The sequence below is a fragment of the Acomys russatus genome, chromosome 23 (genome assembly GCF_903995435.1).
Source record: "Acomys russatus chromosome 23, mAcoRus1.1, whole genome shotgun sequence".
NCBI lineage: Eukaryota > Metazoa > Chordata > Mammalia > Rodentia > Muridae > Acomys > Acomys russatus.
Genome location: NC_067159.1, coordinates 28,605,350 through 28,632,451, shown reverse-complemented (window position 1 = coordinate 28,632,451; position 27,102 = coordinate 28,605,350). Strand labels below are relative to the sequence as shown.

The 27,102-nt window shown below is 42.9% G+C and overlaps 1 protein-coding gene across 2 annotated transcripts in view; it reads left to right on the top strand.

The window, feature by feature from the left end:
• Positions 1-25,944, top strand: part of Ank2 (ankyrin 2) — a 213,162-nt gene extending 187,218 nt beyond the window's left edge. For both annotated transcript variants that reach the window (XM_051165831.1, XM_051165830.1), the window contains 12 exons: positions 1,053-7,262; positions 8,730-8,804; positions 10,774-10,905; positions 11,819-11,962; positions 13,574-13,832; positions 15,364-15,652; positions 18,029-18,121; positions 18,622-18,705; positions 18,817-18,981; positions 20,062-20,244; positions 22,073-22,164; positions 24,766-25,944. In XM_051165831.1, coding sequence (XP_051021788.1) covers positions 1,053-7,262; positions 8,730-8,804; positions 10,774-10,905; positions 11,819-11,962; positions 13,574-13,832; positions 15,364-15,652; positions 18,029-18,121; positions 18,622-18,705; positions 18,817-18,981; positions 20,062-20,244; positions 22,073-22,164; positions 24,766-24,949 — 7,910 coding nt within the window. In that variant the 3' untranslated portion in view covers positions 24,950-25,944. The remainder of the gene's footprint in view (positions 1-1,052; positions 7,263-8,729; positions 8,805-10,773; positions 10,906-11,818; positions 11,963-13,573; positions 13,833-15,363; positions 15,653-18,028; positions 18,122-18,621; positions 18,706-18,816; positions 18,982-20,061; positions 20,245-22,072; positions 22,165-24,765) is intronic.
• Positions 25,945-27,102: the final 1,158 nt, after the last annotated feature.

The window sequence follows — 27,102 nt, the reverse complement described above, 5'->3', positions numbered from 1 at the left end:
GTGATTAAAAAGCCTGACTACCTGTGACTCCCAACTACTGGGAAGACCACTTTATGCTCGGACCCATAGGGAGCTAAATACACTTCACCACAGTAACATTTTGCATTTTTGTTCTAATTTCTCACCACCCTCCTGCCCGCACTTTTCTGCAAGGCTTTCCCTGCCCGGCAGTTTTATTCCACCTTTGCTTTGCATGGAAATAACTTGGCTTACATCAACTGTGCGTGTGTCCTGTGTGACTGTCTCTAATTTGGGTTGCCATGCCTCACAGTTTTAACTCTGGACTCACATATACGTTCAACCACAACTGTTGTTTCCATCCTTTGTCTTTCCTTTTATTTATCCTCCTCCTTGGTCTGCCTATTATGTCTCTGTACAAGGAGGTCCCTCCAAGGAAAGGGCCATGCCTCTTAGCATGAGATGTGTGTCATCGTTAGGTGTGGATTCCCCTTCGATGAAATGCCAGTCCACAGCTCATTCAGATGTGTTTTCTGCCATAGATGTATGGTGGCAGGGCTATGCTGACTGAATTCCAGACCTATGGGATTGAAAATGTATGGACTTAGTTGGGTGCAATTCTGAATTTGCTCCTAACTGGCTTTCTCGGGGAGGAAATCAAGTTTCTGCAATTTCTAATGCTTTTTTTTCTTATATTTTCCCCATGGTTTTTGTTTTGTTTTGTTTTCTGACATTGATCTGTAATATCTAGACAATCTTGAGATACCTCTGTATAATTTCACTGCGCTCTTCTTTTTGATTTGTGTTTTTTTGTATGTCTTGAGTATTTGTGATAGCTTTGTTTTATGTATGAATGTGCTACAGTGAGAAAATTAAGCAAGTTATTTCCTGCTCATTTTCCTTTCCAGTTATTTTTTCCGTTAGCCTTGCTTTGCTCTTGTTCCTTGAGACCTTGTGGATCCACCATTCCCAGCCCATTCTGTTGCCCCTCCCACCACCAGGAAAAGACGCTGTGTTGTTTTGGTCCTGATTACATTTGCCGATATCTTTTTTGATTTCCACTTTACTTTCAATGTTTTTCATTCACATCAAAGATGATGAGACAGAGTCAACAGAAACATCTGTCCTGAAAAGCCACCTGGTTAATGAAGTTCCTGTCTTAGCAAGTCCGGACTTGCTCTCTGAAGTTTCTGAGATGAAACAAGATTTGATCAAAATGACGGCCATCTTGACCACAGATGTGTCTGATAAGGCAGGTTCTATCAAAGTGAAGGAGCTGGCAAAGGCTGCTGAAGAAGAGCCAGGCGAACCCTTTGAAATTGTAGAGAGAGTTAAAGAGGACTTAGAGAAAGTGAATGCAATCCTGAGAAGTGGGACCTGCATGAAGGATGAAGGCAGAGTGCAGAGTTCTCAGTCTGAGGGGGAAGAGGAATGGGTCCTTGTCAGCGATGAGGAAATCCAAGAGGCCAAGCAACATGCACCCATAGAAATAACTGAACATCCATGTGTAGAGGTCAGAGTAGACAGGGAGACCAAGGCCAAAGCAGAGAAGGACTCCACTGGGCTAGTCAACTACCTTACAGATGACCTAAACTCATACACCTATCCTCATGAAAAGAAGCCGACAACAGCTCAAGAAAAGTCAGCGGAGACAAGTCAGGCTTCAGGTGCCGGCAAGAGCTCTGAGAATAATAAAGGGAAAGCTGAACAGAGTGCCCAGAAACAGCCCAAGCCAGGCCTGGCCATAAAGAAGCCTGTACGGAGGAAACTAAAAGACAAGCAGAAACAAAAAGAGGAAAGTTCCCAAGGCAGCGAAGAGAAGACTGAACTTAAGAAAGGTAGTTCAGAGGAGTCAGTAGATGAAGACCGAGGCCTGGCCCCCGAGCCTCTTCCCACTGCCAAGGCAACCTCTCCTCTGATAGAAGAGACCCCTATTGGTTCCATAAAGGACAAAGTGAAGGCCCTTCAGAAGCGAGTAGAAGATGAACAGAAAGGTCGAAGCAAGCTGCCAGTCAGAGTCAAAGGCAAAGAGGATGTGCCAAAAAAGACCACGCCCAGGACACACCCAGCTGTGTCGCCCTCTTCAAAGTCAACACCTTCCTCTAAAACAGGACACTCCTCCCTTTCTTCCTCTGCAAAAACTGAAAAGCCCTCACCAGTGTCACCATCAAGCAAAACTGAGAAACACTCACCTGTGTCGCCCTCGGCAAAACCAGAACGCCATTCACCAGTATCATCAGGTAAACCCGAGAAACATTCACCTGGTTCTCCCTCAACCAGAAATGAAAGACATTCCCCTGTGTCGTCTGTAAAAACAGAACGACACACACCTGTGTCACCATCGGGCAAAACAGACAAACGTCCATCAGCACCGTCATCTGGAAGAACAGAGAAGCATCCTCCAGTGTCACCTGGGAGAACAGAAAAACGCCTGCCCGTTTCACCTTCTGCGAGAACCTCGGAGAAGCAGGCACCTGCTTCTGCCACTGGACGAAGTGAAAAGCACCTGCCTGTGTCACCTGGCAAAACAGAAAAGCAGCCGCCTGTATCTCCCACCTCCAAAACAGAAAGAATTGAGGAGACAATGTCTGTCCGGGAGTTGATGAAAGCATTCCAGTCAGGTCAGGACCCATCTAAACACAAAACAGGGCTCTTTGAGCATAAATCAGTAAAGCAAAAGCAGTCACAAGACAAAAGTAAAGGTCGAGTAGACAAAGAAAAGGGGCACACAGCAACACAGAGAGAAACCCACAGAGTAGAAAACCAGACAGCCAAGCGTAGCCAGAGGTTTCAGGTGACAGGAGTTATGGAATCCAGACGGTTCCGATCTTCCACCATCACTGTTGGGCTCAGGATGCAAGATCCAGTTAGAGAAAAGTTTGAGAAAACCCCCATCATTAAAACACCTGAGGCAGTCCCATCAGTGGTGACGGAAGAAAGCCATCGGGGGAGTGAGATCCCCCAAGAAAAGATGGCGGATGAGCAGGGAGACATGGATCTCCAGATCAGCCCAGACAGGAAAACCTCCACTGACTTTTCTGCCGTCATCAAGCAAGAGTTAGAAGACAATGACAAATACCAGCAGTTCCGTCTCACTGAGGAGACAGAAAAGGCTCAGATTCACTTAGACCAGGTGATCACGAGTCCATTCAACACAACGTTCCCACTCGATTACATGAAGGACGAGTTCCTTCCTGCTCTGTCTTTACAAAGTGGTGCTTTAGGTGGCAGCTCTGAAAGCCTGAAACAGGATGTGGTAGGAGGCTCGCCTTGTGGCAGCCTCATGGAAGGCACCCCTCAGATCAGTTCAGAAGAGAGCTACAAGCATGAGGGCCTAGCAGAAACTCCTGAGACAAGCCCAGAGAGTCTTTCTTTTTCACCAAAGAAAAATGAGGAACAAATTGGAGAGGCCAAGGAAACCACCAAATTAGAAACACCCATAGAAGAAGTTCATTCAGAAAATGAGCTTCCTGTAACTAAAGACATTCCTGATCGTTCTGAAGGTGCTGAGGTCACTGGGGTTTCAGAGCCTTCTACGGAGCATTTTCAGAAAGAGGTCACCCAAGACCCTTCCAAAGATGCATGCTCCAAACAAGATGGCTGCCCTGGCAGCCACAGTGTATCATTAGCAAAGGAAACGTGCCAGGCATTTACCGAGAAAATGTCCTGTGATGAAAGGCAGCTCCCATTGGTTAGTTCAGCTTATAAAACACAACCAGAAAGTGAAACTCAGGAATCTTTAACTCCCTCACAGGTAACAAAAGCCTCATCACCATCTGATGCTTCTGTGAAGATGGTGGAGGCAACAGAACCAAAGCCCCAGGGTGTTATCAGAAGTCCCCAAGGGCTAGAACTTCCCCTCCCTAGCCGCGATAGTGAGGTCCTCAGCCCGATGGCCGATGAATCATTAGCAGTCAGCCACAAAGACTCTCTGGAAGCCAGCCCTGTGCTAGAAGATAACTCCTCACACAAAACCCCTGATTCTCTGGAGCCAAGTCCTCTGAAAGAGTCCCCTTGCAGGGACTCCCTTGAAAGCAGCCCAGTTGAGCCAAAAATGAAGGCAGGAATTCTCCCAAGTCACTTTCCTCTCCCTGCAGCCATTGCCAAAACCGATCTTGTCACTGAGGTGGCTTCCGTGCGTTCTCGGCTGCTCCGAGACCCCGATGGCAGTGCTGAGGACGACAGCTTAGAGCAGACATCACTCATGGAGAGCTCAGGGAAAAGCCCCCTCTCCCCTGACACTCCCAGCTCTGAAGAAGTTAGCTATGAGGTCACACCCAAACCTTCAGATCCCAGTACACCCAAACCAGCTGTGATTCACGAGTGTGCAGAAGAGGATGACTCTGAAAATGGGGAGAGAAAGAGGTTCACACCGGAAGAGGAAATGTTCAAAATGGTAACCAAAATTAAAACGTTTGATGAGCTTGAGCAGGAAGCCAAGCAGAAAAGGGATTACAAAAAAGAGCCCCGACAGGATGGATCCTCTTCAGCCTCAGACCCTGATGCTGACTGCCCAACAGAAGTAGAAGAACGGAAGCTAGTAGGGAGTGTGGGTGATGAGAGTGAAGTCTCTGTCTTGGTGACTTCGGAGAGCAGAAAGGCTTCTTCCTCCTCTGAAAGTGAACCCGAGCTAACACAATTGAGTAAAGGTACTGACTCAGGACTTCTGACAGAGCCAGTTATTCGAGTACAACCTCCATCTCCCCTCCCATCCAGCATAGACTCTAATTCCAGCCCTGAAGAAGTGCAGTTCCAGCCTATAGTTTCCAAACAATACACGTTCAAAATCAATGAGGAGAGTCACGAAGAGCCAGGTAATTCAGAAGAAGACAAAGGTTGTGATTCCACTGAAGACAGTCAGACTAGTCAGACTCGTTCTACTGATGGTCCCGAGACGTCTTATAATGATGACCTGAACCCAGCCGCTAATCAGCCAGAAACCTGTGATGGCCATGGCTGTGAGGCAGTGAGTCCTAGCAACTTGGCTACCCTTGACTCCCTAGGAGTTCAGAGTTCAGTATGTAATGGTGTTGAGGAGCAGATGCCCATTGACAAAGAGTCACTAGCTCTCCAGGATACTGGTGAAAATGACCCGGAAGGAAAAGAGCTTGATCCTCCTGGAGTGGACACTACACGAGCAGATTTTCCAAGTGAGAGCTCTTCCTTGTCCTCTTGGTCGCATTCTGTGGTAGCTGAAGGAAAGGAATCAGATAAAGACATGCCCTCCCCATCCTCCCCTGTAAAAGCAGAGGTCACAATAACTGACCAGACTTTGGAGAGCACATCAGAGGACTGTCGCACTCAAGATTCACCTACTCCAACCCAAACAGATAGGTTTGCCATGGACGTTCCATTGTCTGATTTACCTGAGACTGATGAAAATTCTGATCCTCAGATCACCAGCCCTTATGAAAACGTCCCTTCCTCCTCATTTTTCTCTTGTGAGGACAATGAAATCCAAACAGATACCTGTCACGCCACAGTTGTCCATTCACCTGAAGTGTATTCTGTTGTCATCAGATCCTCTGCCGAGGATGTTTTAGTGACAAACTCCTGCAATAGCACCATGTCAAGGGAAGAATCTAATTGTGAGAGGCACGACCTGGAAACTGAATCCGAACAAAAAAGTACCTTGTGGGGAATGCAGTCAGATAGGCCTTCCTCATCTGTAGCACACACTGCACCGAACACCCCAGCAATCACTGGAGAGCAAGTGAGCAAAGTCATCATCACAAGAACTGATGTGGATTCTGACTCCTGGAGTGAAATCCGTGAAGATGACGAAGCCTTTGAGGCCCGAGTGAAGGAGGAAGAACAGAAGATATTTGGTTTGATGGTAGACAGACAGTCACAGGGTACCACTCCTGATACCACTCCTGCTAGGACCCCAACTGAAGAGGGGACCCCAACAAGTGAACAGAATCCATTCCTCTTTCAGGAAGGAAAATTGTTTGAGATGACCCGAAGCGGTGCTATTGATATGACCAAAAGGTCCTATGCAGATGAAAGTTTGCACTTTTTCCAAATCGGTCAAGAATCCAATGAAGAGACTATCTCCGAAGACTTGAAGGAAGGGACCACTGGGGCTGAGCCTTCACAGATGGAGACAACAAGTGAGTCATTGGAATGCTCCGAATCCAAAGAAGCAATGGACGATGAGGGAGAATTACTTCCTGATGACGTGAGTGAGGAAATAGAGGAACTACCTGCCTCAGATGCTAACCTTGATTCCCAACAGATGATTTCAGCTTCCACGGAAGCACTTGCAAAAGAGGCTGTCTCCACAGTGGACGAGGAACCCCTCACTATGCAATCGAGTGATGTACCTTCTCCGAGTACCATGAAGCAGATATCACACCCAACCTTCCCCGGGCCTGTTGCTCAGCTGGACTTTTCCACAGTCACTAGGTCTGTTTACTCAGAGCGGGATGATGAGTCCCCAGACTCTTCTCCAGAGGAACAGAGGTCTGTGATTGAGATCCCTACTGCACCCATGGAAAATGTGCCTTCTGCTGAAAGCAAATCCAAATCTTCTGTAGGGACTCTCCCCACTTCAGTCCCAACACCTCCATCTGCAGAGGACGAGAGTGCATTTTCTGATGATTTCCCATCTGGTCTGGATGAGGAAAGTAAGGAGGAGGGAGCAAAACCAAAGTCCAAAATCCCCGTCAAAGCACCCGCCCAAAGAACTGAGTGGCAGTTCTCCCATCCAGATATCTCTCTCGAGAAGACAGCTGTTCCCCAGGGACAAGACATGCTAAGCAGGGCACCAGATGGTAGAAGCAAATCTGAATCCGATGCCAGTGCCCTAGATGCTAAGACCAAATGCCCAGTAAAAGCCAGAAGTTACATTGAGACAGAGACAGAGAGCAGGGAGAGAGCAGAGGGGTTTGTTGAGTCTGAGTCAGAAGAAGGGAGCACAAAACCAAAGCCACTTGCATCCCGGCTGCCAGTAAAGAGCAGAAGCACCCCATCTTCCAGCAGGGCAGGCACGAGCCCCACAAAAGAGAGTAGGGAGCACTTCTTTGACCTTTACAGGAACTCCATAGAGTTTTTTGAGGAGATTAGTGATGAGGCTTCCAAGTTAGTGGACAGGCTCACACAGTCAGAAAGGGAGCAGGAGCCACCTTCAGACGATGAAAGTAGTAGTGCCCTGGAAGTATCAGTCATTGAGAATCTGCCACCTGTTGAGACTGAGCACTCAGTTCCTGAGGACATCTTTGACACAAGGCCAATTTGGGATGAGTCCATTGAGACTATGATTGAACGCATCCCTGATGAAAATGGCCATTGCCGAGCTGAAGGTATTTGCCAGCCACTGGGATTCCCTGTGCTACGCATGTCATAAATCTGATAGAGGTTTTATTTTTGTAATGTTTGTTTTATTTTGTGATTTGTGTCTCATTTTCTTTAAGCTTTCTGTAGCGGTTAATGTGTTTGTGTAAGCCCTTTGTGTTTTGTGCTTTTTCTGTATGCTCTTGTCTATGAAACAATCTCAAGATTGAGTAATGAGAATGCTTATCAAAAACATAAACATAACCAAGCAACTGGGGACCTTGCCTTTCCTTAGCTGCTGCACGTAAAGCCATACCAGCTTTGAGTTTTGTTGTTCTGAAGTTTCAGTCTTAGCCTCGAGTTTCATATGTTCCACATGTGAACACATGGGCTTCACACCACAAGGACTCCTTGTTCTAATTTCTTGTTTTTATGTACTTTGAATAATTGGTGCATTTGATTTTGTCATGACTAGGAAGCGCTTTACTTGAAATGATCACTCTCATCCTGAAATTCTAATGACTGTGGGTCTGTTTTTTCAATTTGGCGAGGTCGGCTTTTAGACACCCATTATAACCAAATTCGCCAGACAAACCCGATATAAAAAATCCACTTTCCATTTATGAAGTAGATGGATGGTGAACGTGTTCGGATGTGACTCAGCAGACAACAAAATCTCAAACTTTGCATGAAATGAGGGAATGATGGCTCTGTAAAAAAGTAAAAGGAAACCATGGTGGCTTTGAGAGGTAACCTGCCGGCTTCCACTATCTCTAAATGAAGACTTATTCCTAAATGCAGGTGACATAAAATCTCCCACATTTCCATCGGTTCCCAGTCGTTAAGAGGGGACTGGATGAATTCTAATTTGTGAGAGTGAGCACTATGTGACTTTCCTTAGAACCAAGCAGCCAGAAGCATTGCCTCAGAAGAAAATATCACACCATCATGGTATTAAAAAAATACAAATGCCTTTATCCTGTCTTCTTTCACAGTCATTGGGACAGTGCTGTTCCTGGCCACGGATACGTCCAGGTTTAAGATGATAGTTAGTGCTTTCTCTCAGTCAGGATCTGTTGGTGATTGACACCTCTGCAGGCATTATTAGTAGGAGGTCCCGACCAGTTACTCTACTTTTATATCTCATTTGTGATTTCTCTGGTGTATCATGTGCAAAATGAATGTGCTTTGGTGGGTAGTTTTTTTTTCCCCAAAAAATAATAAGTCTTGAGATAACTAGACATTCTGTTATGTTACTAGTCTTCATTAAAGGGATATGAAAGCAGATGGTTTCCACAAATGACCACATGGGGTTCATTCCCTATTCTACCCCAGAAATCAGAAAACACACCACCTTGTATTACCTAAACCGTGATAGCTAATTTGTGCAACTCTCAGATATTTGGTCAAGTGACTTCCTTTCTTGGATGATCAGCACTGTGGTTCCCCTCCTGTCCCAGATACTCTTTGGCCATTCTGTTTTTGACCTTCTGTAGATGCCCAAGATGAACAGGAACGGATAGAAGAAAGGCTGGCCTACATCGCTGATCACCTTGGCTTCAGCTGGACAGGTAATTGGGGTGACCCAGCTTCTCTACAGAAACAGCCAGCTAAAGATCTTTTTTTTTTTTTTTTTTTTTTCCCCTTTCATTTGTCTTGAGGAAGACTACAAAGAATAGTTCAAAGAAAAATTTATGACTTGAAAAATCTGACTGCAACAGCTAATGGTGAAGCCTGAGCCGAGGGTTCTCAACAGTTCTAGAGTTTAGAATGTGAGATTTGAAGACTTTGAAAATAAACCCATTCACCCAACCCCTTCTCTATAGGCATCTAAGTTTGGGAAAGATGGTCAGGTTTCAAACATTCTTAGATTCAGTGTTCATAATCTTTTGTTTTTGATTTCCTGAGACAGTTTCTTAGTCTATAGCCAAGGCCAACCTGGAACTTACTATATCACTTAAGCTGGCCTAAACTCATGGCTATCCCCTTGTCCCACTTCTGGGAACTCAAGTGTGAGATACCATGCTTGGCAATTTCCATAACATTTGAGATTACACCAGAGATGCTTCTTTTTAATGTTTGATTTCAGGTGTCTTCATAGTAAATAGTACTAACATGTACTCTGGCTGAATGTTAAAACACACATGAATGAGTTGTTGTGCTGATTTCTCTTTTGGAGGAAAGAGTGTTGAAGTGTAGGGTGTATGTTCAGTAATTCATTCAGAAAAGGTGAATTCTAATATCCATACTGTTATTTACAAATCATGATTTATACATTTACAATCTATCTTTATGTGCCTGTGACTTACAATTAGGCAGCATTGTAGCCTAGCTTGCTTTCATATTTACTATTTTTAATTCTAGTTTGGATATGCTTCCCTGAGACAAACAGTGTGAAGTTACTATTATTCTATGTTTGTTAAAGATTTGGCAGTGAATAAGTATCTATCCTCAAAGATGATTGGTAATTTTGAATAAATGACTCAGAGCAGTAGGAATAGCCATTTTCTCACTTTTGGTAATTTTAGAACAGTATTGAAATACTCACCAGATGTTTGCTTGAGGGATTTAGGGGAGAGAACAATACCCTAGTCTCCCTGATTGGCATTTTATATAGGCATTGTTTTCCTTGAATGTGTATGTATCCATACACATATTAAATATGTTAAGTACAAAAATGTTAGCAAAATGTAAGTCTTATAGCCAAACAGAACAAAAGAAAAGGAAATGAAAATAAATCTCTGAAATAGAATTACCAGATCAAGGATAATTTTAAAAATTTTTTATTATAGTTTATTCAGGTAGATAATAGAAGTCATTGCTTTTACACACAAATGCACACTTACATATTAGAGTAATATGCATAATCATAAGGAATTCATGTAGAATGTTAGTAGTAGAATAAGGAAAGTTTGTAGGGGATACATTTGAGACAGGGTTTCTCTAGGTAGCTCTGGCCATCCTGGAACTCACTGTGTAGACTAGGCTCACCTTGCGTCTGCCTCCCAAGTGCTGGGATTCCAGGTGTGCACCACTACACCCAGCTAAGGAAACTTGTTGACTTCTACCCTACACCACTTTAATGTTTCCCAGACCATACTTCATGAACATCAAGTCAAGAAAAAGGTGTACCTGGTCACTGTAAGTTAGCTAAGAACTGGTGTTTGCACTCATTTCCAGAAACGGAGTTTGTAGGAGTAAAAAAAAAAATCCATAAAAGAGAAATGTTCTGTTTCTCCTGTTTTCATTCATGTATTTTTCATTATCTTGATTTACATTTTACCATCACCCCTTCACCCTTACTACTTCTACAATGGCAGTAGTCAATTCTACATCCATTGGTGGGGGTGGTGGTGAGTAAGAGCAAGAGAGATAGGTAGTTAGTGCTAGTATATCAGAGTCATGTATGAGTCACTTCTAACCCCAATTGCTCATAGCAGCACAAGACCTTGTACATCGCTTGGACATGGTGAAGCAAGCTGTGGAGACTCAAACCTGAGCTCAATGTGTTGACAATGTAGCCTTTTGTTGTTGTCCTAGAATTAGCAAGAGAACTGGACTTCACTGAGGAGCAAATTCACCAAATTCGAATTGAGAACCCCAACTCCCTTCAAGACCAGAGTCACGCACTGCTCAAGTACTGGCTGGAGAGGGATGGCAAGCATGCCACAGGTAGGTGGAAGAGCGCTAAGGCCGAGGTGCTAGATTAACATGAAAATGAGCCACCCAACGATCCCATTCTTACAAAATCAGTAAGATAAACTGTCAAAGGCCACCAATTTTAATAACCACAGTGAGTGAAGGAGAACAGGCTGCTGCCACTTTTAGAATACTCTTGTTCCATGAGAGATCTTGCACAGTATGCTCATGGGTATGCTGACTACTTGGCAGTGATATGAGCACCAGCTGCTAACAGCAGGTTAACTGGGACCTCACAGCTTCTAAGCACTGGTTAGTGGGCACAGCTGTGCAGTTGTAACTATTTGTGAGCAGTGTATTGCCTCAGTGCATGGTTCCATTGCTCTCTACTGATTTAGGCACGTGGGGGAGGGGAATCAAATAAACACTCCATACGGTGACTCATACTTTATATTGTGAGTCTATGCAAACAACGGGAAATGAGATAAATCACGGGTGCTGCGAAGCTTCAGCCGTCCTTTCATGTGTCTGAGAAGATCTTCTTTCATATCTCTTACTGTTTTTTTTTTCTTCTTCTTTCCACATTCTTTTTAAGCAGTTGGCAAATTTAGCAAATGGAAGCAGAATGGTGTTTGATTAAACTTTAAAAACAAATATTGTTTAGTATAAACATGTTCTACACTTTATTTGAGATATAGTTAAAGTCTTTGTTTTTACCTAGAATCCAGTCTGGGCTACGTCCTGTGTCTTATCTGGGAACCATGTGTTTGGCGTTTATAGTGTGCAGGCTCCATACATCCCTTTTTGCCTCTACTTGCAAAGGTGCAAGTTAGGTCCTGCCAGGTTCTTATGTGAATGCCAAGAGCTTAGTAAGGCAACTGAATGAAATAGACCCTAAAACGAGTACACCTCAGATGTAAGGAATGCCTTTTCTCTAATGTCTCAGAAACCATCCTCATCGAATGCCTCACCAAGATCAACAGGATGGACATTGTACATCTCCTGGAGACCAACACAGAACCCCTCCAGGAGCGCATGGGCCACAGCTATGCGGAAATGGAGCAGACCATTGCACTGGACCACAGTGAAGGTCGAGTGATGTTTCTTGGGGATAGGGGGTAATATGGAAGCTGAACCTACTGGTGCCACTATTTAAAGGCAACAGGCTACAGCCTTTGGTGATGATGTGTTTATTTATATGACTGCAGTTTCCCTCTCTCTCCATTGGGTGGCACCTCCATTCATTCCTCACTGTTTCCCCCCCCCCCCCCCCCCCCTGCCCCCCCCACCCCCCCCATGCCATAGGTATCCCCTCCAGTTCCTCTTCCTCAATTCCTTGGGAGAACACTTCTGATACTGACATATCTTTTTTTAATCTTCTTTATCCACCAGTTTTTATGCTTTGTGCCAACACGTCATATCCACTAGCTATGCAGTTTCTAAGCACTACAAGACTAAGCACCACGCTTCCTTCTTTATTTCTAAACTGGCAATTCAGACCCACTGGAGCCTTTGGCCACTGGCTCTGCCACATTTAAGGGTTAATTTATACTGAATTTATTCTCTCTTGTTTTTAGTCTGTTCCTCTTCCCCCAATTCTTTGCGAACTTCGTTACTTCTCGCCTTTCCCTCTCTGATGTGTGCTTTCACTTTTTTCTTCAAATCCTCAACATTTCTCTTCCGTTTAGGTAGTCCCACCTGATGGGTGCTCTTCACATGTTCTAGAAACATAAGACTATTAGGAAATCTCCACATTTCTACATCCATAAACTCTACAAAATGAGGTGTCTGAGCACATACGCTTTCCCTTCCTGCCCGCCCACAATATACAAAATCCTATTGTTTGCTGAAGCCATTGCTTCTTGTTTTGAGCTGAACTTCATCCTCTCTTAACCAAGCACGTCATTCCTGTAAGTGCCCATTTGGCTCTTATAATTGGAACTAGGTCCAATGCCATCATGATGTACTTTAAATTAAGAGTCCTGTCCTGTAACGGCAAACAAAACAAATAGCTCTCTGGCCCTCTGTAGCTTCCTCTCTCTGCCCACTTTGTTTCTCTGTCCTTTTTGTAGGAAACCTCTTCAGGAAAGAGGCTGGAATGTCCCTTTCTTCTCTCCTCCTGAGACCTCCTTATGCCTCCAGTCCATCTTGTGAAACACAGTAATTATTTCCCCATCACCAAGCCCCCAGTGTTCAAATTCCTTCCACACCTTGGTAGCATTTGATAAAAATAATTAATCTCTTTTTTCTTCATCTTCTTTCCATGACATCTCCTCTCCCTGTGCCCTGATAGATCTCTCAGTGACTCGCCTTTGCTCTTGATGTAATGAAATTCCTTAAGTTCCACATAAGAGTGTCTACATAAAAAGGACTGAACACAGGGTGGTATGGTTTCTTCTTACCACTTGGACTCTATGATTTCCCTGTCCCAGAAGATGCCTGTTTATCATTAGGGCTCCTTTAGCACTGACGAAGTGCTCCCACAATTCAGTGTGGCCCTGTGGCCCCATCACTATGCCTTCTTCCCCACTGCTCCTTCCCTACGCACCTCAAAGTGGTCATCATACTAAATTCAGAGGCAGCATCTTGCTAATCTTTCTAACAAGTGGTCCTATAGCAGGTCTATAGCATAGAATTTCTTACCAAATATACTCTAATATAAGTGACACTCACGAATATTTTCAACTATTCTCTCCTGCAGGGTTTTCAGTACTTCAAGAGGAGCTCTGTGCTGCCCAGCACAAAAAAAGAGAGGAGCAAGTGGCTTCCAAAGAAAGCGAGTCCAGTGACCACCCACCCGTGGTCTCTGAAGAGGACATTTCTGTTGGTTATTCCACATTTCAGGATTACACCCCCAAAACTGAAGGGGACAGCCCAGCAGCAGCACTATCTCCCCAAATGCACCAGGAGCCAGATCAACAAGATTTCTCAGGGAAAATGCAAGACCAGCAGGAATACTAGTGAGTTTTAGAAGAAAGTCTATTAAATGCACCTCCAAAGAAACAGCAGCTGTCACAGGGAGAGCAGTTCCAATAAAGGAGAAAGGTCTACTCATAGGGGCCAACGTGTAACTACAAGCTGCGTTGTAGAAAAACTGAAACAGTCAAGATACCTAATTGTGAAGTGTGGTGTAGCAGTTTCCTATGGGAGCCAGCTCCCAGTTCTGTGACCCTGGACAATCCCAAAGTGCCCTAAGTCTCCGTTTCCATATCTAGATATCATGATAATTATACCCACATTATTTATTTAACAGAGTCAGAGGCCAAAGATAGGCCCATGACTTACTTTTGCAGTGCACTTCTTGAAGACCAGTCACTGCTTGTAGGATTGTTGTTTCTCATTGGAATGCTTCCACGTGATACCATGGCTGCAATGGAGCTTAACAGTAATGGTGTAGGAATAGCAACCCTACTTCAGCAAAGCTGTGTAGCATCTAAGCACAAACACATCAGTGCAGTATAAATTGTGCACACAGGATGCAGTGCAGAATGTAAGAGGCAGGCTAGGATAAGAGGAAGGATAGGGAGGCATTGTTTGCTGGGAAGAGCCTGAGGGCATCATTCAGCGCAGAGATTTACCCAGTAAAGGACAGAGAGAGCTGCCTGAGTGATGCTGTTTGTCCAGGAAGACAAAGCAGGTCAGGAGACGCAACCTTAGTGTGCTAAGGGCTCACGACCCAGGACTTCCATCAAAATTGAGTGAATTTTGTTCTCTGGTCACTGAAACATGAGAAGAGGTAAACATGAGGTGATTTCTTCCTCTTGAGCACCCTCTTCTGTCAGCTTCCCATAGAGTGCAAGAGAGAGCACACAGAGAAGGTTAAAAAAGTATACAAAGAGAGAAATATAGAAAGGAAAATGTGGGAAGACCAGGGCCACCAGAGGGGCATTGGGGCACTTGTTATCAGTGGCAGGACAGAAAAGTGCTCGATACAAATCAAGGAGCAGAAAAGGCGAAGCACATTTTTATTTAGGAACTGAGGTTTTAGCTGAGTGCAGTGGTAATCCCAGAACTCAGGGAGGTAGAGGCAGCCAGATATCTGTGAGTTCAAGGCTAGCCTAGTCTAGAAAGTGAGTCCAGGACAGCTAAGGGTACCCAGAGAATCCCTGTCTTGGAAAAAAAAAAAAAGAAAGAAAGAAAGAAAAGAAAAGAGAAAGAAAGAATAAGGCTATGTAGTAATTACACAAAATGGCTAGAAAGCATCAGTGTCAACAGATCCTTCAATCAAATAATAGATAGACAATTATATGTTCTTCTATGTGTAATTACATGATTAACACAGCTTTATTAAATTCTACTAACATTCTTGCTTGCTTCAAAAGCATTATTTATAAACCTTTGTTACATAAAACTATTTTTTAACATTTATCTATTTGTGCGTGCGTGTGTGTGTGTGACACACACACGTATACTATCTTGGCTAATACAAAGAGAATTTTCACTTCCTCTTACAAATTTTTTGAATTGTAAATTGACTTTTTTTAATTCCAGTGTAACAACACCAGGGACAGAAGGGGCTGAGACTCAGAAGGCCACAGCTATTCCTGACTCTCTCTGTAAGACTCCTGAGGACATCAGTACCCCTCCTGAGGAAGCAAAGCCTTGTCTCCAGACTCCAGTGACTAGCGAACGTAGTTCTCCCATTGTGCAAGAACCTGAGGAGGCTTCGGAGCCCAAAGAGGAGAGTTCTCCAAGGAAAACCAGCCTGGTGATAGTGGAGTCAGCGGATGACCAGCCTCGGGTCTTTGAAAGACTCGATGGTGATGAGGCTTTCCAAAAGGTCAGGCTTTCCTTTCTTGGTGTGCCCTCCCTCACTTGTGACAAAGTTACAACGCTTTCTGGCTTCTCTTTTCATTTCTTCTTCCCCTTCTTCTTCCTCTCTTCTTCCTCCTCCTCTTCTTCTTCCTCTTCTTCTTCTTTTCTTTTTTCTTCTTCTTTTCTCCTTACCCTCCTCCTTTCCTTCTATTCTTTTTCTTTTCTTTTTCACTTTAAAACAAAAAGGGCTTATCATATAAGTTAACCCCCAAGTTTGACATTCTGAGACCTGGTAAATCTAGAGGCAATGGTACACAGTTCCAATGTTAGCTGTTGTATGTACTGGGAGCCCAGATTTCATCATGGGGAATCCATCTGCTAAGAAAAATGAACACTGTAGTAAGACAACAATATAGCACAGCTCTGAAAAATTACTAGAGTCATGTGTGATGGTAGAAGTAGTGCTGAGCAAATCTACTGCCAGTCTGTCAGTGTGATGCTTGGCCCGAGGGACTTCTGCATTCTATGCAGATGAGTGCTTGCACTGGTACATCTGAGATAGTTGGCGCCCAAACTTAGCTCAGTGCAAAAAGTATAATTCTGTTTAGTTGGCGGGGGGGGGGGGGGGGGGGGGCGAGGGATTGAGTTTGTGTGTGTATCTACAGTGCATATGTGGAGGTCAAAGCTGGTCCTTTCCTGCCCCCTTGTGGAGTGTGGAGACCCAGCTTATCACATCTGCCCAAAAGCGCCTCTTTCCAACGAGCCATCTTGTCAGTGCAATTTTCAAATTAGAGTTTCTCAGATTTGTTTTAGTAATAACTTAGAAAATCAAAATTATGCCTAAACTTGTTGACATCTTTTATTTGTTCAGATGCCTGCCAGTGGCATGAGAGAGCACACCCTTTGTTGTTAAATGAGTCTTAACATTGTAAGCAGAGGGCAGGTCATTTTAAGAGAGGCTTTTAAGCCACAGATTCTCAAAATGTGGCCCAGATTGTCCACACACCTCATCTTTAATGGGGGAGCTTGTTCCTCTTCAGAACTTCTCCCCCTGAAGAAGTCCAGAGAATAGAGTGAGCAAAGGCCTGTGTTTTAAATGACTTCCCTGCTAACTCACACACAAAAGGTGTAAGAGTGTGTTAAACTGAATGCATTTTTTATTATATTAGAAATTATTTCCTTTTTTCTGAAAAGGGAAGAGCTTTAAGAAACATTTTATTTTTTAAAATGTCTTTTAAAAATATAAAAGTTTTTGACCATATTTCTAGGCAGTAGGTTCCTGATTGAATTTAATGTATAATTTAGTTTTTAATTTGTATATTTTTCTTTCAAATAGAAAGTTGTGGGACTATAATTTGGGTGGTTTGAGACGCAGTAAACAATTGAGTGTACTCTTTCCCTTTAAAAAAAAAGTCTTTTCAAGCTAAGCATGGTAGTCCATATATGTCATCCCAGTACTTTGAAGACTGAGGCAGGAAGATCATACGTTTAAAGCCACCTGGGATACAGCATAGCGAGATTTTGTTAAAAACTTGGAAGAGAAGAAGGGAGGGAGGGAGGAACAAAGAGGAAAGAAGGGGAGAGAAGAGGAAAAAAGGAAAGGAATCATGGTCATCAGGAAAATCGACTGCTTATGACTCCTAAGACATATTTTCTGATCTAAAATTATTTTTCTATCCTCATCTCTGGGTTTTCATCAAACTCATTAATTAGACTAGTGTCTTGGCTTCTCTGAAGAAACAAGCATAATATTATCCAAAGCTTTCAATGCCAGGGAGCATACGGTTCACTAATACCTCCTGGAAATTTGACTTACTGCAGAAAGCTCCAGCACAGATATGAGCTATTTTGTGTAGGGGATAATAGTTCTGTGTCTGGTCAAGACTGGCCCACACATCACAAGTGTTGACTGTGTTACTTAGGTACTATGTTTTTACATGGATTTTACCAGCAGTTTTAAGAACAAGGACTCAAGTGGGAAGGATGTCTCTTTGGGACTAGTTTTTGACAGATGGCTTCTCAACGGTTCTCAGGTTGTGGAATTCCATTATGAGTCTGGAAACTATAAAACCACATAGTTATTGAGGCTTGAGACCACCACACATTTATTTCTTCCCCTGATGACTTTTCCACTAACATCTCCCTGCATCAAATTTCAGAATATGATGTGGGCAAACACAGACACAGACATGAGTAGTAAAGTCTTTCACTAGCAAATTAAGCAAAATGATGCAGCCACATGTGGTGACAAACTCTTGTAAGCCCAGCATTCAGGAGTTTGAGGCAGGATGACTACCTCAAGCCAGGGTGGTCTATGGAGTAAGATCCTATCTCAAAAATTTTTTAATTAAAATGTTTAAAATTAAAACCAAAACCAATGATTTTTACATGCTTCCACTAGGAGCTATCAGAGGAATTAGGGGAGCTGGAGGCCAGCTCTGATGAGGAGGCCATGGTAACTACCAGGGTTGTCCGCCGGAGAGTGATTATCCAGGTACCTGCTTACTGCACGTTGGGACAGCTCTGTCCTTCACTAATAGAGACCTGGAACAACCGAGGCTGAGCATGCTCTATAGGTAGTGCACGTGTGGAAAGCAGCTCCCGCTGCCTGTCTCCTTTGTAAGGGGATGTGACGCCAAGGATGTCTGCAGCCCTCCTCCTAGAGCCAGTGCCCAGAAGAAAGATTGGGCCCCTTGGGTCCCAGCTGCCTCTCCTCTCGCTTATTCATTTTTGTTAGTTGATTATGTTTTATCTAACTTTGGTGAGATTCTCCTGAGCATGTTTTTTTTTTTTTTTTTTTAATCTACCTGCTTCTTCTTCTTCTTCTTTTTTTTTTTTTTAATTAATCAAACTGACAGGATTTTGCGTATCAGCAGTATTTCAAGACATGACCCCTGGTTTTCTAACATTCCTCACATTAAAAATACTTGGATGTAGATCCTCAGGAGAGGATGTGATCCACCTCAATAACAGCACTTTTCTCCCACTGTTTAGGGAGATGATATGCCTGACGCACCCCCAGAGACTGTCACAGAAGAAGAATATGTTGATGAGAATGGGCACACTGTGGTGAGGAAGGTACTGGCCGCTGGTTCTGTTCAGGGCCAGTCTCCCCACTCTTGTTCAAATGCGGTCACTAATGTGGCACCGTAACTCAAAACTAAGATAGCCGCGTGAAATATGTTTCAGGTTACCCGGAAAATCATTAGGCGGTACGTATCCTCTGACGGCACAGAGAAGGAGGAGATCACCATGCAGGGAACACCACAGGAGCCTGTCAATATTGAGGATGGGGACAGCTATTCCAAAGTGATAAAGCGCGTGGTATTGAAGAGTGACACCCAGCAGTCAGAGGTGAGGCCACCTAGCTCCGCAGAGCTCCTTGGCCAGAGAAAGACAAAACACAGACACAAGCGTGCTAGTGGCTAGTTCCCACTGAATCTTGATTTTTTAAAAATATATTTTATTAATTTATTCATATTACATCTCAATTGTTATCCCATCCCTTGTATCCTCCCATCCCTCCCTCCCTCCTTCCCTCCCTCCCTCCCATTTTCCCCTTACTCCCCTCCCCTATGGCTGTGCCTGAGGGGGACCTCCTCCCCCTGGATATGCTCATAGGGTATCAAGTCTCTTCTTGGTTTTTACGTGGCCATTGTACTCATTGTTCCTGTTTGGTTCTTTTCATTTCTATGTTGTTCTTAACTAATTTCAATAGAAGTCTAAATTCATATTTTAAGAGGATAAAATCCCATTTTTCTGGCCAGGCACATGCTGTGAAGGGATGGTGTCAAGCATATGTCAGTGCTTGGGCCCCACTGGCACACCAGCCTCCCAAAGGTCACTTTAGACCTGTGTTTGATACTTAAATGCGTGCATTTCAGAATCTTAAAATTATGATCTGAATGTGATTTATAATGTATCCCTTTCTGTATACCGTTCCTGTTTGAAGGCCTGAGACTACCACACACACTGACATACAACTTGAAATTCTTCCTGTTCTATGTTCATCCATATCTTCTAATCACGTGATTATAGACATGAGGCTAACTAGTCATCTACTTTGATTTGTCTTAGCTTTCAACCTCTCCCTTCAGGGGCTGACTTTATCTTCATGTTGCAAAAGAAATAGCTTAATTGTAGGGTAGAGATCAAGCCTAGGTTGCAAATCTACATTGCACCTTTCATCCTTCTAGAAATGTGGCTGATAAGCTTTTATTCAAATGACCTAGTAACTGGCTCAGTGCTGTAGTGATGCACACTTAACTAGACCAATTGATAGGACTTGTTCCTAATCACTCATTTTGTTTTTGTTTGTGTGATTGTTTTAAGAAGTCCAGTATTGCACCATTTTCCCCCACAGCACAGAACATGTCATTATTTGCTTCATGTTGCCAGTTTGGAATTGTCTGTCCTGTGTCCTTCATTCATTAGGTGACTTTGTCTGAACCCAGCATTTTGTCCAGTACCTCACAGTTTCAGGCTGAACCAGTAGAAGGCCGTAAAGTCAGCAAAGTTGTTAAAACAACAGTGGTACGTGGAGAGAGGATGGAGAAAAGCCTGGGGGATGCTAGCTTAGCCACTGACCTTCCTTCAGCCAAAGATGACTTTGAAGAGGTACAGATGCATTGCTTCATTTTGTGTTTGTTTTCCTCTGATGTGCACTTAATGGTTGCTTTGTGTTCAAAAAGAAAATCATTTGTCACTGTGTCATTTCATACCCAAATCCATGGAAGGTGTTAGGACCATTCAAAAGACTATATGTCTTTCTTAAACAATTAGTGTGATTAAAGTAATCGTTCCTCACCCAGTGGTACTCAGTCATGTCACCCAAATTAAAAATGCAGACTGCTAAGAATCATTCCTACTGAGGTGTGATCAGACCTATAGGGCTTGGGCCTGATTTTTATGACTGTTAAAGTTACAAAGCCAGGTATGGTGTCTTAGGCTTGTAACACTGGCACTGACGTGCTAAGGCAGGATATCACAAGTTCAAAGCTAGCTTATGCTACAAAATGAGTTTATGCTAACCTGACTTCTTAGTGGTAGCTTGTCTCAAAAAACAAAACAACAACAAAAAAGTAAATATATAATAGTTGAAGAATTCATCCTAGGTCCTCTGTTAATAATATAAAAATGCAAATATGGTAGAGCCTATCTTTCTTAGCTGATACCCTCAATGATGGGCATTAAAGAAAATTAGATTTATTCTAAATTAAAAAGCGTTTGATTCAAAACAGTTAAGAAATAGGTCTTTAGTATCAGAGCCACAGACTCTTAATATGATTACAAACTGTAGGAATTCTCAAACAAAAAAAAAAGATCCAGGTTTGCGAGCTAATTTTAGTCTACATAAGCCAGCGTAGAATTTGAAAGTAGGCCTGGAGAGATGGCTCATTGGTCAAGAGCACCGGATGTTCTCCCAGAGGATCTGAGTTCAATTTCTAGCACCCACATGCTAGCTCACAACTATCTATAACTCCAGTTTGAGGTGATTTGTCACCCTCACCGAAACATAAATGTAGGCAAAACACTAATCCACATAAAAATTAAAATTATTTAAAAATATAACAACAACAAAAAAGAATTTGAAAGCAAAGAACATAAGCAGTTATAAAACTGGTAGGACATAAAGACTGTTATATGCTTAGATTTAATATTCATCTCTGTGAATGAAATACATTGGACCTGATTGTAGGATGCAGCCTTTGATTTCTCTGGAGCATTATCAATATACAGTGATACCAGTAGGTACTATACCGTCTCAGTCCTCAAGTGTATCTGCTCTAAATGATGACAGATAGACAGACAGACACAAGTACCTATAAAATATTTTTACTGTTGAAACTTTTTTAAGTTAAATACTATACTCTGTGCTCTCTACCATACCTACTCACAGTGGCTGGGGGTGCCTGCCTGGTCCACACATAAAGTCCTGGGTTCAAACCCAAAGTGCTAGATCAACAATATACCACTGATAAGAGTATTAACAACCACATCAAAGTAACATAATTAAAGTTGCATAGTAAAAGCCTACTTTCCTTAAATACATTCAGTTTTCTACATCTGACTTCCTGGATGTTCAAAGGGTGAATTCTCCAAGTTGGACACTAGATCCTAGTCTAGGTTTTGTCTCTGATCATGTCATTTGTCATTGAGATCCTCACAATCAGAAGGAGTGTGGCAAAACAAGGAAAAAACGTTAAAGTCAATCAGTAGTGATGTTAGTTAGAAGTTTTCAACAATTAGTATGAAAGTATCTGTGACACAAATGAAATTTTAAGGGCATTGTTAAATAAAACTCAATACCCATAAGAGCTAGCAGGAGTTGTTATTTTCCCCATCCAATGCTTCTTTCCGTACCACCAGAGTTAGAAAAGTAGTAGACTGTTTTAAAGTGTGTAGTTCATGAGTCTAGTCTTGTTTTCTCTTCTTCTTACCTCAGGCTTTGGGTTACACGGGTAGCCACATGAAAGTCCACTTCCCCAGTTTAGTAGAGAATGAAATCACGAAGGAGGATGGATCAATAATTAAGAGGTTTGGGTCAGCATGGGGTGATGCTTTGCCAACTAACATGAGACAATTGGCTTCTAATGTTGGAAAAGAAGGGTAGTGCTCTGTCATGTATGAGAAGGCACATATCAGGCATGGGCGTGTCGGTGTGTTGCCCCTAGAATGTCCACTGGTGCTTTCAAATGAATACAGCGACATGGTAATGGTGAGACATTTGTTTGTACAGTTTGGCTTTCTGGGTTCACGCAAGTTGCCCATGTAGTCAAGCAAGTGGGGAACACCACTGTGCTGATAGATTTGGAGATCCTATGAAGGGAAATCTAACCAAAGGCACACTGATTAACTTGGCAACTAACCATATCCAGTCTTGGTCTGTTATGGCTTTGGATAGCACTTGCTTTTCTCTGCTAACAAGTTTCATGATTGTGTGACTGGCAAGAAGTAAGAGCATAAATACAATGCCCGGGACGCTGACTGCACTGAGTACTTCTGAAAGCACCTTTAGTCAGAGCATGTGCAAGTAACAATCAGCCTTTCCCACGTGCGAAGAAGGGTGTTGGCACTGAGGCACAGTGAGCTTTCTGCCCCATTGCAAATATGATGCCTGAGCTGGCCGTCCCTTCTGCATCCACTCTCATTTCTTTGGTCCTCAGGCGCCATTGTAAGCATCAGTACTTACACAAACCTCTCAGCTTCTCAGGGAAGGATACAATGGGAATCCAAGTTATTGTGCTTCTCTTCTCATTGAAAAGAGCAGTAAGATTGTCATTTATAGTATTCCACAAGGCTATTTTAGGTTTCTGGAACGTGATAATTAAAAGAGCAAAATTAAAGGTTCTGTCACAGTCCCGCCCTCTGCTCAAATGTGAGAAACACTAGCAGCTATGAATTTAGAAGAACATAATTGCTCTCCTAGAACTCTTAAATGCCATATGAATTAAGTATAAAATGCTTCTTCTGTCCTGAACGGTGAACTCTTTTGTCCAATTATTCAGACAAAACTATACAACACCCCCTGCAAACCCTGCCATTCCAGGATTGTTGGATTGGAATAGATTTGGAGAGCAGTTGACTCATTGTCTCCTTATAGTGGTGGACACAAAACTGAAGATAGGGACGGATGCCTTGCCTTCACCCTGCTAGTCAGTGTGACACTCCATGGTGCATAGCACTTAAATTCATACATGTGTCATATGCATATATCTGTAGAAAACTTTAAAAAAAATGATCCAGGCTGTAGGCCTGCCCCCTGACACCCGAGCTGTGGAGGCTAGGATACAGAAAGGGGCAGGCATTTGTCTTCTGTGGGGTAAAAGGGGCAGCAGTGACTAGGAATAGCCAGACCTATACAAACTGATCACAACCACAGTGATCAAATTTGGGCATTTGGTCCAGAGGAAAACATTTAGATGTGCCATCAAATGAAGAACGTAATTTGTGTAATATCTAACACAGTGAGAGACTTGGGGGAAAGGGGGAAAGGAAGCACCAATGTCCAAAGGAAAGCTGCAAGTACTTTGGCTGAAGTAAATTTTTTTAGAATTCAGAGTCATCCCAGTGCCTGGTTACAAGTGTTGGACCTTGGTCAGAACTGTAGCTTCTAAGCCCTGGGAATCTGTAAGGAAAATTCTGGCCCTTCTCTATGTTGCTGGATTTGAAGTTCCATGACTTCCCAGTTACGGACTCAGGCTCAGAAATCCTGGACCCTTATCTACCACTTTAAAAAAAAATTAACGTGGGGGAGTGTTGTTTAAATCCTCTAAGGTCAGTTTTTTTTATAACTATAGATAGTGCATAAAATACATCCAACACATGTCTGCAGTTGAAGCATTATTTTCACAAGTAGAAGATGAGAAAAAAGAACAAATTGCAATGTCATTTTCAAGTGGGGACTTTAAGAAAATAATAGCATGAAATAAAATAGTAAGTTACAGCATCTCTTACTGAGGCACCCCAGGCCTGAGGAGACAGTGGAGGAAGCAGCCTGCTGACTGTCAAGGTGGGATGCCCAGAACAAGTTAAGCACATGGTGGTCCTGAGGATACGATGGGAGTATCAGCTCTCGGGGCTCATTTCTCTTTCTTTTCCCTCCCTTGCCGACTCCCAAGGAAGCTTCAGAGACCTTCTTGTTGGCAGTTTCTTTCTTATATACTGATAGAATAGTCCTGTTTTTAAAGATTTGAATCTCATGCAAACATTCTAGTAAAACAAAATTTGGGCAAAGTTCTGGTTGGGGGTAAGTGAGTGAATTTTAAGTGATTTTCTGAGGTTGCCAGTGGTGCTTGTGGAATCATTATTTTACAGTAAACAAGGCTTTTTCAGAGCAATGCAACTTAACCAAAATCTGAGTCATGGCCTGGTTTCTCTTAGAGAAAATAAAATGAAGGCATAGTATCCTCTGCTAGACGTGCTTCTGAAAGGTTAAAAAAAAATCAGTACATCTTGTTCCAAAATACACCTTTTAAAGCTTTGTGAGTCATTCCCAATAGGAGATCTTCATTTATGAGAACATGCCTGTCCACCTGTTGTCGTTAAGCTAATAGGAAAAGATGCAGAAGTAAAACAGGAAGCACATCGGTACCCAGAGCGGAGAAAGAGTCTAATGATCTCTTCTGCTTCCTGTAGGACAACAATGAGTAAAGCCATCACACAGAGGAGGGCTGTGGTGAAGGACCAGCAAGGGAAACGCATCAACTTGGAACACCTGGAGGATGTTCCCGGAGCACTAGACCAAGACGACCTCCAGCGAGATCTCCAGCAACTCCTTCGGCATTTCTGCAAGGAGAACACAAAGCAAGAGGCCAAATGAGGAGCTGCCCAGTTCTCACCAGAAACCACACACCCACTCCATATGCAACTTCCCATTTCCTCACAGGAGTGACCGGAAGTGCCCTAATTACTGGGATCCTGTGACATTTTCACTCTCAGCAAACACACAGCATTTTCTTTTGCTTCTTTCTCCCCAACCCTCTGTAACTATAAGCTAAATTGTGACCAAAGATAGCATCCTTCATTCCGGATGCTGTACCCACTATTTTGAGCATCCGTGCTAACCTGGGAACTGGCACCTCCATTGTTTGCTTCTGCACAAGCTCCATGGAAATCCATTTGTCAGAAGAACTTCACCTGCAGACTTCTTCAAGTGACAAGGGAATCCTTCCAAGGATAGCCATGTATAATGTACATAGCCGAAATTCTCAGATGAACAACAGAGTAAAATTCAAACCACTGCCTGTCATAGTTACACTGGGCATCATGGAATAAATGCCTCTAGAAGTTGCTGCACAGTGATTAATTACGACATTGCTAACACAATCGAAGGATAATACAGTTCTACGCAAGGAACACTTCAGACCTAGACATGTCCTTAGAACTTCCAGAGTAGCCGTTGCTCCTGAAGATGGGATCACTGTCTTGAAGAATGATCCCAAGGAGCAATCCCTAGTACTGGTCAGCCATCACTGATGGCTCTCCGACTGCGACCTAGAGGGAGGGGAAGAAGGGAGCACAGGCAAGCAGATGAAAACAATGAGGAATTCTGGTGCTAGAAGCTGCACAGTGGTGTTCTAGCACCTTCAGGTGTTTTTGATTTGACACGTTGGCAGGGTATTTTAAAAGCTATAACTACTGTAGTTTTCCAGTGTTTATTGCTGCTTTAGCAAACCATGCTGTCTTACTGGTGGTACTTTCTTCTGGCCACTGCACTGTAGATAACTCATTGGAAACAAGATTTATGCACCACACAAAAGGTTAAATGCTGTCACCATGTTGGAGTGGTTTCTTCCTCGCCCCCCCTTTTTTTCCCCCACCCTACCTTCAAGGTTTTATCTCTTCTCTAATACCTGCATGTGAACATTAAATACACACACACACACACACACACACACACACACACACACACACACACCTTCTTATCATACTAATGGTTTTCACTCTGAGCTCTCACTTTCTTGCTATGTCTGCTCTTACAGACGGGATTGAGAAACCCTTAGAAAATTTGATTTTGATTAATTGTTTTGTTTATTTATTTGATACCCAGACACACTTGGAAACTGAACTGCATTTGTGCAGCTTTCTGTTTGTTTCAGAGAAGGAACAATGGCAGTCTGAGTGATCTCTGTGCCCTATGTCAAATCCCTCTAGTGGTGGAAGTTGTGTAGCATTTTAACATATACATATATATATATATATATTCACAAATATATTCATATAAACAGTATACGTTTTGAATCAGTTATTTGTTAAAGAAAGTATATTCAATGAAGATGAAATGAAAAAGAAAGAAAGAAAATAGTCTACCCTCCAGAGATTGACCTTTTTCCAATCCTGTCTGGCCTTTTCCTGTGTGCAGAACTGACTCATTGCTCGGAATGTCAAACACAAACATGACAAACAGCGGCACTTCATCCTTTAAAGTAACTTTGCCAAGAGAGGAATTTTCCTGGGAGAGAGGTTTCCTATCAGCCACATCTCCTGAGCCCCCAACACTGGCACTTGCTGGGGGTTGAGTAGAAACAAAGTATTCTTTGGCATCCAAACTGAGAGGCCTGTGGCAACCCTTTTTGAGATATGCCATGGCCCTCTTGTCACACCTTTGCCGGAGCTCATGAAAAGCCTTTCTGTTGTGTTATTTGCACTGCAGATGATGTCCGTGTAGCAACATAATGGTTAGTCACTTTTTTCCGATTTTGATTTTTTTTTTTTTTTTTTTTTTTTTTTTTTTTTTTTTTGCTGTGTTATCAAAAAACTTGAATACTGTGAGAAGAAGTGAATTTTCAGTTGATGAATCAGCATCTTGTTCCCATGGTGATAACACTAATTGAATATATCTATGAGGGCATGTATTAGTTAATGGAAAACAATACAACACTAACAATACATAGCTGCAATTGTTGTACAATGGCTGATTTAACTAAATAAAATGTACAAGTGTTAAGTGTGGCAGCAGCACTGTGTCCTTCT